We start from the raw sequence: 10,671 nt of genomic DNA, 5'->3' as shown, positions 1-10,671 counted from the left end.
AGGTTAGAGTCTGACGATGATGTGTTTGTTTTTCAGTTATTATGTACGGAAACGGTGGGAATTCAATATGTGGGAAGCTCTTGCATAGGCCTCTTTTTCTTAGGCCCAAAAATATGATTTTCTTTTAAAAAAATCATACATAATCAACCAAAATAAATTATAATATATAATTTCGAATCAAAAAAAAAATACATAAATTTTGTTATAATGTAACATAAAATATATAATTTTTGTAAAAAAAATTTGGTAATCTAATTTTTGTAAAAGGTTATTAGTCTTTCAATGAAATTGCCAGGTAATTTTTTTTATTATTAGAAATAACAAATTAGACCATATCTAAAAATAGAATACTATATCAAAAAGATAACAAATTGGAAAAAAAAACCCTTAAGCTTTTCTTAATTTAGAATTTGATTTTGGCCGAAAAATTTATAATTTGGTCTCTTTGTTATTTTTTTTTTAATACGTTATCTGATATCTAGTATGATTAAATTAAAGGATTTAAATGAAGGTTAGGATTGATGAATTTAGATAAAATTTAATATTTATAGTATTTTTGATCATTGTATTATTTTTTATAAATATAAAATATTCTCTCTCTTTTTTAAAAAATAAAATTTTACACACCAATACCAAATTCAAATAATTTAATTAAATTTAAGTATTACCTAAATTAAATGAAAATAACTTTCCCAAAAATATCTTTTCTAGTTTCAGGTATCGTATTTAGACAATTACCAATCTGAAGTATAATACATTTATTTTAATTGACTATTGAAAGAATTTTTAAAATTTCAAATACTCTCCACTTCTTTTTATAAGGAACAAATACATACTGTACTTCACATTTCACAAAAAAAAAAAAAACAAAAAAAGGCATACTTCACAGTACTAACAATGTATGAACAACGGAGGTAAAATCTGTTATATAAATCTGCCATATGTACAACTTTTTTTTTTTGTGGACAATGGGGCTAAAAAGCCCAAAGAAGCCATATATACAACTTTATTTTCAGAAATGCTCTCACTTATTTAATGATGATCTTAAAATAATGATTAGTGACTTATTAATTATTAATGAGACTTATTTAATGAAAAATGTTATTTTAATAAATACTTTACATTAAAATAAGAGTTAATATGCAATTTAAAGCCTGAACTATAAGTTCAGAGGCGGTTTGAATCCTAAATTTTTAAAAAATATATTTTAAATTATAAATAATTAAAATTGAATCAATTTGCTCCCACCATTAAATTTAAATAAAGATCCATTGAAATAGGATTTAATGTGTGATTTTTCTTAAATGAGGGTAGGAAGTGTTCAAATTATCCCTAAACTAATAGTTTATGGTACAAATTTCATATTAACCCTTTAAATAACAACGGTGTGTCTCTTTATAAGTAGGAAACAATGGACTCGCAAAATTTTCTTTTAAAATGAAATGGAGGGAGAACTTAGTAATCCTAATTTTTATGATTAATAACACCGATCATTAATCATTAATAAAGTTGAAAAGTAATTAATAATATCATTATGCTTGTGCTAATGATATTATTAATTAACACTGATCATGGATTCTGGGTTTCAGATGCAGTTTACGATTTCTTCCCGTAGCCGTTGCTAAAATGTTAGCTCTACGTGATGGTTTGCAGATTAGCACACAAAAGGATTTTGATCAGATTCATGTTTGCCCAACTCACTAGATACTTACAACCATTATGCTAAGAATAGGACTGGATGGTTGGACCAGTTGAATTGTTAATTGGAGTCATTAATGACTTAATTTGGACCAAAAAATAAACATTTTCACATTTAAGCCTAGTTAGACCGGAGTTGAATCAAAAACTGAAACAATTTTTAAAAAACAAATGGTTTTAAATATAATTAAAAAATTATAAAAAAATTCAAAACTCAGATTATATTAAAAATCAACTTCATTTTTAAACCATTCACCTACATTTAATATGATTTAAGACCATTTTTATAAGAAGATATTGATGGTTATAGGTGCAAATATAGGTATTTATAAGTAATCATCCATAATTTAATCACCTATACTTGATAACCTGTAAAATTATAGTTTATGATATTAATGATTTATGATCATGTTACATTTTTTTTTTTTTTAACAAGACAAATTGTAAATTTATTTCTTGTGTGTGTGTGTGTATTATATGTATTTAATATTATTTTTATCTATTTATTTCATTTCCAGTTTCACAGCTGGTCAAAACTATATGATGCCAGATCACTGCCACAGATAGTGTCACTAGTGTATGAAAACTGGGACATCAAGCTTCATTTTGCACGTAGAGATTGCTTAAAGCTTGCTGATCACCTTACAAAAATAGCTCATTCGGAGGAAACTCTTCAGTTGCTCTTGATGAAATCCCTAGTGATTGTGCTAATCTCGCTTTGGGCCCTTTCATTGACAGTTTTCAATTTTAGAAGGAAAAAAGCTTTTATAATTAATTTTACAAATTTAAAATACTTGTTTACAATTCAATTAAATCTTTTATAGATCATGTATGCTATAATAAACTCTTATTATTAATACACTTTATAGTTCCTATAGGCACTTACATTCAAGCATGGCTGATTGTTCCATCCGATGGTTGATGCTTGACAACACCAGCAAGCTCAGTCCATACTCCATATGATGATCCGTTGAAAGGCCTTCATAATGTTCTTTAAACCCCAAAACCGTTTCTCTCTATCCAAACAAGGGAAAAACAAGTGACAAAAATATAACACTATATTGGTCATATCATGATTACGAATCCAACAATTACATCTGTAAAATATATAAAATGCACAATAAATATGGATTTAAGAATTGATTAAACAAAGATTTCCTTCGTAGTAAGGGTACAGTTGGGATAAGAATGAGCAAATACAGCTACTGCCATGTTGTATTTTAAAACTAAATTAAATTTCTGCTTTCTGCAACAGAATCGTTATAATCAAAGATCAGCTCTGCCGGGGTAGCGAGGAAAGGGAATCACATCTCGAATATTATCCAAGCCTGTAGCAAAAAGAATCATCCGTTCAAAGCCAAGACCAAAGCCTGAATGCTTCACAGTCCCATACCGCCTCAGGTCAAGGTACCACTCATATGGCTCAATAGGCAGATCCATCTCCTTTATTCTGCAATACAGAAAATATTTCAAATAATAATGAAGTAAACCAACCAGGCACATACTAATAGGATGTCTTCATTCATCTAAGGACTATAAAACCCTCCACTGGAAAAAAAAAAAAGTAAAAAAAGGTTAAATAGCAAATTTGCCCCAAAGTTACAGATCCTCGAGGTAGGTGTCCGGGAACCTAAGCTCGTTTTTTGTATAAAAAATTTTTAATTTTTAAAAACAATGTAATTTTACCCCTATCACTAACATATGTTAACTTTAATCATTAGTTGACAAAAAAATTACAAAAAGAAAAAAATCTCAAAAATGACAAAAAAGATTGATCATTTCTTGTAATTTTTAAGGTTATTTTCTGCAATTTTCTAATCAACTAATAGTCAAAGCTAACTTGTGCTAATGGTAAAGGTGATATTGCATCGTTTTTAAATGTTAAAAAAAATTATTATATCAAAATTAAGTTTATGATCCCAAAATCCCTTAGATTTATAGTTTAAGAATGAAATTGCCCCAAATGAAAATACAAAAAAGATAAGAAAGCAAATTGATAGACACAGTATTTTCTCAAACCTCTGCTGGATGACATCATAGCGCTCTTCCCTTTGGCTTCCACCAATTAACTCTCCAACCTGAAATTATTTGTGCATTATTACCAAGATGTGCACAACCAACAATTTAAAAATTAGACCGAACTAGACAGCCGAACCTTTGATTATAGAGCCGTTAATGGCTCAGTTTGGACCACAAAACTGTTTTCATATTGAGACAGATTAGACCTGTATTGAGCTATTATTGAGCTAAAAAACGGAGCGATTTTCATAAAACCGGACAGTTTTAAATATAATATTAAAACAGCTTAAAAAATTTTAAAAAAAAAACTAGAAAAATTCAACTTTATTTTTAGACAATTCATATGTATAAAATATAATTTAAGACCATTTTTTTTATAAAGATGTTGACAATTCTAAATGCAAATACAGATACTTTTGTATTCACTCATGTTTAATTTAACCAAGATCCATCTATATTTGACAAGTTATAAAATTATAATTTATAATATTATTAATTTGCAATTATGTTATGTCATTTTATTAACATACTATAGATTTGTTTTCTTTTATTTATTTTATATATACATTTAATATTATTTTTATTTAATTATTACGTCACCGATTCAAGGTTGACCCATGCGAATTGTGAATCGCTAGCCTTTCCGGTTCAATATCCAGTCTGGTTCTAAAAACATTAGTCACAATACCTAGCTACAATGAAATTCACATATGAAGAATATGTTGGATTACCTTTGGTACAAGAACATCCATGGCAGCCACAGTCTTTAAGTCATCATTGAGCCGCATGTAGAATGCTTTGATATCTTTTGGATAGTTAAATACAATGACAGGCTTCTGAAACTTCACCTCTGTTAAAAACCTACAGAACATCATGCCCCCAATATATCATTTACCTCAAATCAAGAACAAGACAAGAAAATAAAAACACAAACTTCAAATTACCTTTCATGCTCAGATGCTAAGTCAATCCCCCATTTCACTTCATTGTCAAACTTTTTACCATTCTTTACAGCCTCCTCTAGTATTTCCACTGCTTCAGTATACGAAAGACGCACAAATGGAGTGGAAGCAACCATTTTCAGGCGATCAATGCACCCTTTATCAAACTTATCTGCCATAAACTCCATATCTTCAAGGCAATTATCAAGTAACCACTGACACATAAATTTCACATATGCCTCTGCACAATTCATATCATCCTAAAGCGCAACAGAAACATATGAATCAATATTATCATCCAACAAAAAAGATAGAACTGCAATAGGATAGGGAGAAGAGGGCTGTTGGACATTGCATTAGGAAATTCACAAGTTCATAGAACCCAAAATTGAGTGCATGAACTGTGATTCAGTAGAGTATGCTGGCAAAGTAACAACTACAGCAACAAGAAATATATAGAATGATTACATTTGGAAAAAGAGAAAATGAACAACAAAAGCAGTCCATTCCATAACTTACAGCAACTTCTTCTCTTGATAACTAAGAAAATACAGATGTTGAATTGAAATTCATGTACCTTCAAATCTGCAAATGCAATTTCAGGTTCAATCATCCAAAATTCTGCCAAATGCCTTGAAGTGTGGGAATGTTCTGCACGAAAAGTTGGCCCAAAGGTATACACATTACTGAGAGCACATACATAGGACTCAACTTGAAGTTGGCCTGAAACAGTCAAAAATGCTTGACGGGCAAAGAAATCTCGGGTATAGTCAGTCTTCCCATCCTTTTGAGGAATACCAGGTTGGAGTCTGGATCTCTCTTCCAGTTTTGAGAGATACTCCTTTGCTTTTTTTAGCACATCCACAGAAGCACTAATTTCCTGCTTACTTGCTTTACTAGATTTCAGTTGTGAAACAACATCCCCTTTCTCCTTAACCAGAACTCTAGCAGCTTCTACATCATCCTCTGATGGAGGAGGATTTTCTCGCAATTCCTTCTCCAGTTTCTCTGCTTCACTGAGCAAGGTCGTGACTTGAAACATTTCACCCGCACCTTCACAATCACTAGTAGTGATGATGGGTGTGTGCACATAAAGAAATCCATGCCTGTGGAAGAAAGTGTGTGTTGCATAGGCAAGAGCATCACGGATTCGAGCAACTGCAGATATCTGGAATTATATCAATGATAATAAGTGAAATGCTGAAAAGATGAACTATTATAAATTAATAAAATGGGCAGCATACGATAAATTGTTGACATTAAAATGGAAATGTAATAAAAGAAAGCATAATGCATTCAACAACCAACATTGACTTTAACATACAATACCAACAGAGTAAGCAGTCCCTAATATGAAAATATACCCAGATTAGATGATACCGGATCCAACCAGCCATGGTTTCAATCTGGTTGACCTTGAAATCCCTCTGGCCAAAAACTGACTGATTTGACACCAAAATAGTCAAAAACCAAAATTCGAACTTTCATTTCTCGCTTGGTCATTCCACAATGACTATTATGATGTTTGATTGACTTCATCCCAGCCATCTCATATGAATTTGTAAACATAAGAAAATACATAACTTTTCTATTATTAAATATCTACATTTAGTATATAGATATTATTTTACAATACATGTATATATATAATATTTATATATGTGTGTGTGTATAAAAGGTTGAGACCATTTAACAGCAAAATGGTATCTATCCGCCGGTTCAATCTATGGTTGGTTTTTAAACTATTGATTATATTACCTGTATAATTGTGTTTGCTTTGGTATTAAAAGTCTATATTGACAAATCGTATGGGCCTTCCATGCTCGCATCCAAACACACCCCCCACTCCCAAAAAAAGTCCGATGTTTTCCCTTCCAAGGCTCTGCCTTCGCCCTAACTGTTTAGTATGATCAAAGATGGTGTAGTTTAGACAAATCACATTGTGTGTAATGGATCCCTAAAGATAGAATGAGTCGGCTTCAAATACTACATAGCATATTATGCCAGAATCAATATTTTGTCATTTCAATATCCAAGCATCAGATAACAATGCTGGCAATAACCGAATTATCTGAACGTTACACAGGAAGACGTACAAGAGAATAACAATTACCGTGTTAGTTCTAGTACGAAGGTGAACGTAATCTCGCAAAAACTCAAGCGTAAGCCTCATTTTGGGTAACGGGTACTTCGCAGGATCCACAGGACCTACGTGGAGAACCTTTTCAGCCCGAAGTTCCACTTTCTGCTTTGCTCCAGCAGGAGGAAGCTTGAGTTCACCATCGACCACAACGCAAGTACCAGTGGGTACTAGCTGCCCGAGGTCACCTAAAGAAGCCTCCACTATCACCTGCAGGTTCCCGGCGCACGATCCGTCGTTAAGCTCCAAGAACGCAAAAGCGTCCTTGTCGGCTTTCCTTCCCGTCTTAACCCAACCGCCAACTCTCACCTTCTGGCCAGCGAGACCCGACCCGCGGTCCGGACGGGAAATGATGGATTTAATCGGGACGCGATCGGAGAATTCATGTTTTGAAACATGAGACGATAAGGCGTCATTGAGAGTGGTCGAGGCTAATTGGTCCGTAGGTGGCGCGGAAAGGTCTGCCATTGGCGTCGTCTCCTCTGAGTCTCAGCGCTGCTGTGAGCTAACGATGGACTCTGTTACATAAACCCTAATTTATGTTCTATAGAAATAAATAGGGAAAATTATGTACAACTTCTTTTTTTAACTTGAATAAAAATTATGCACAACTTACACACAAACATAATTAACTATTATAAAGTTCATTCACAATCTACATAAGAAAAATAACAATACACTTATGTTGTGAGGGAAAATGACAATTAACAATACATTTATGTAATTCTCCCAAATAAATAATAATAATAATAAAGGAAAAAACAATTAAGAATTTCAAGACCATTAATTATAATTAAAAACTTTAAATTATTAAAATTTGAAAATTAAATTATGATCTTTGAAATGAAAAAATTACGAATAATTTAGAATATCTTTCAAGTGGTTTTAATAAATTTACAAATGATTATTATATATTTATAGATATTTCTGAAAGTTTTAAAAATAAATTTTAATTTCATATTATATTCCTATCTATTATTTCTTGGTCTGGAGAAGGGAATAATGCAGCAGACTATTTAGTTAAGGAAGCCCCTTCTCATCCAACGGGGTTGAGTTTTTTTCATTCTGATTATTTGAGTTTATTAGTAGTTAAACAGTGGTTGTCTTTCTTTTTTTTTTTTTTTTTTGAATTTTAAGGACAAGCATTATGCTTGATGAGCCAGAGATCGAGCCCATAACCTAATGCACAAAGGCACAATACAGTACCAGTAGACCCAGAGGTCTTCGGTGGGCTTGTCTTTCTTAGGTTCCTGTGCAGTGTTCATACTCTTGCCATCTGGACAGGTGACGCCGATGCTCGTTTTGTTGGTCCACCTCAGCTTGACCTGATCGCCTATGCCATTCTTCCTCCCCACGTTTCTTGGGGTGCACGGTTTCCATTAGAATTTGAGTGTGTGATTGGTTTTTTATTTATTAAAAATTTATTTAATAAAAATTAATTCAAGTCAATTATTATAATAAATTTTAATTTTAAATATTTTTTAAAAAAAATATAAATTAAAATTTATTTAAATTAATGATGATTTATATTTTTAAAATGTACTTTTAAATATACAATAATAAAAAAATATTAATTTATAATTTTTGTTAGTCAAATATAATATATTAACACTAGAAATGTTTAAAAAATGTAAAAAAATTTAAAATAATATAAAATTTAATATATTAAATAATAAGAATAAAAAATATAAAGTTTGATTTGTGCATGATAAATAGTCCAATATACATTAATATTAAAAATTAATATGATTCAAAAATATGATACATTTTTTTATTTAAAAAAATTTAACCAACCAGACAAATCTTCCTTTGATTGATAAAAATTTTAAATAACATAAAATTTGATATATTAAATAATAAAAGTATAAAAAATAAAATTTTATTTATTAGACAAAAAATTTATAAATAATTGAATATATATATATATATATATCAATGTCAAAAATTAACATGATTAATTATTCAATGTACAATGCTAAAAACTTGATCTCTAATTATTATTTAAATGATTATTATATTTTTAATGAATTAACAATATTTTTTAAATATAAGAAGAATAGATTACACTTGGGATATAATGGTCAAATTATACTCCACTTTTTAAATTCACTTTTTAAAAGCTTCATCATTTTACATTCACAAAATCTACTTCCAATAACATTCTTAAAGTATTTTTGGGATACATTTTCATCTTTTTATTTTTTTTCAAGCATCATCTCACATCCTAAAAGTAAGAAAGTGCTTCCCAGATGTCAAAGTGGGTTACCAAACACACCCTAGATTCCTATTCCCATCGGCTGGTTTTCGTGTTTAAGGATTTTAGGGCGATGGAGTCTAGATGAAGGGCTTTTGGCTTGTCACAAGGAGTTTATTAGTTTGTGGGCAGGTCACACTTGAGGGCAAGTGAGGGGTTTTTTGTGTCACTCTTATATGTTTAACAGCTTTAAGGGATAATCCATTTTCATGTGTGTTTTGTTACTTACCGTTGATTTTTGTCTTAATTTCAACTTTTCCTAGGGGCGAATCATTGGACGTGTCCCATAATATAGTTGCAGAGTGGTCATTTGTATCTCTTATTATTGTTCTTTTTCTATCATATTGTCTCACAGGATCTGTTTGATTCTGTGTGGTCATCTATCCTCGAATCCTAATTTGCCTTCTGCTGTTGGGGCTATTGTCTGATGGGTGTGGTTTCGCTCTACAGATCTACAAAGTGGTAAGTTTGATTTTTCCCTATCATATTCACTATCATTGTGTGCGAGAGACGCAGAATGAACCATCACCAAAACAGAGTGAGAGGCAGAATAGGGAGGACCCAAAATCCAAAGACTATTTTAGAGAAAAGTATTTTAGCATAATCGAGGATGCGAACACCTTGAGGGAAAGGAGTGTTAGATATGGCAACACACCCAAGAGCGGAGGTGAGTTGGGTGTTTGTGAAAATTTACAATGCTTTTGAAACTTTTTCAACAAAACTGTGCTTAAAAGAAAGTTTAAGTAAATTCAAGTATTAAACTCTTATTGCAAGAATGTTAAAGTAATTTTCACAAGCTCAATATGTGTAAAATCAATTTCTAAGTGAAAGTTTGAATAAGAGTAAGTAAATATATCAAATTCAATTTTATACACTAAAATATAGCATTAAATAAGATTGCTGGAAATATAAAGAGTTAAGGAAAGAAAAAATGCTAACTATGATTTATCCTAGTTCGGCTTCTTTGGGTACTTGCCATCATAATACAATCACAAGTTTAGTTCAAGCACTTGTGAGTTTTTATAACAACTCATTTTACTAGTGAGCTTGTTTTCACAAGAAAACAACCTCTCTTAATTACAAGAAAATCACTCCCTCACCTTTACAATGATGTTGAATATATAAATCACTTAATTCAAACTCTCTCTAAGAGCAATGATGAGTACAATAAAGCTCTAATACTCAAATGGTGAAAATATAGATGATCTTGACTCAAGAACAATGATTTTCATATACTAAGAGTACTATGAACATGAATTTCATATTTTGATAATTTCTGAGGTCAATCACTTGTTAAGATAAGTTTAGAATGTTATATTTATAGCCTATAAAGTGAAATAAGTATTAGAGACATCATATGACCTTTTATAGTCGTTGCACAGTGATTCTAACCATTGGTGACAAATCTTATGTGGAACTAAGGCTTATCCACGCATGTTTTGGAATTTTCACAAGCAAAGGTGACAAATCTTGCTTAGGAACATGACAAATCATGCTTGAAATGTCAGGTTTCTGGGTGACGTTTCATGTGTGTGTACAAGGTGTTTCACACATGATTTGGACATTGAGGCTATTTTTGGACGTTTCACGCATGTGACCAAGATGTAATCACGCGTGTT

General features: G+C 31.2%; 1 protein-coding gene across 1 annotated transcript; it reads right to left on the bottom strand.

Moving 5' to 3' along the window:
* Positions 1 to 2,738: 2,738 nt before the first annotated feature.
* LOC129312674 (asparagine--tRNA ligase, cytoplasmic 1) lies at positions 2,739 to 7,313 on the bottom strand. The gene is made up of 6 exons (XM_054955344.1): positions 6,772 to 7,313; positions 5,236 to 5,826; positions 4,662 to 4,918; positions 4,449 to 4,578; positions 3,718 to 3,776; positions 2,739 to 3,148 (listed from the first exon to the last, which is right to left on the bottom strand). Exons 1-6 carry the CDS (start codon positions 7,264 to 7,266, stop codon positions 2,965 to 2,967), a joined length of 1,716 nt encoding a protein of 571 aa, XP_054811319.1. The 5' UTR covers positions 7,267 to 7,313; the 3' UTR covers positions 2,739 to 2,964.
* Between the last annotated feature and the right edge of the window lie 3,358 nt (positions 7,314 to 10,671).

The sequence above is a fragment of the Prosopis cineraria genome, unplaced genomic scaffold, assembly GCF_029017545.1.
Source record: "Prosopis cineraria cultivar Desert tree isolate PC_DT_omini unplaced genomic scaffold, ASM2901754v1 PC6, whole genome shotgun sequence".
In the NCBI taxonomy this organism is placed as follows: Eukaryota; Viridiplantae; Streptophyta; class Magnoliopsida; order Fabales; family Fabaceae; genus Prosopis; species Prosopis cineraria.
Note: the sequence above shows the minus strand (reverse complement) of the source record. Positions and strands in the feature narration are given on the sequence as shown.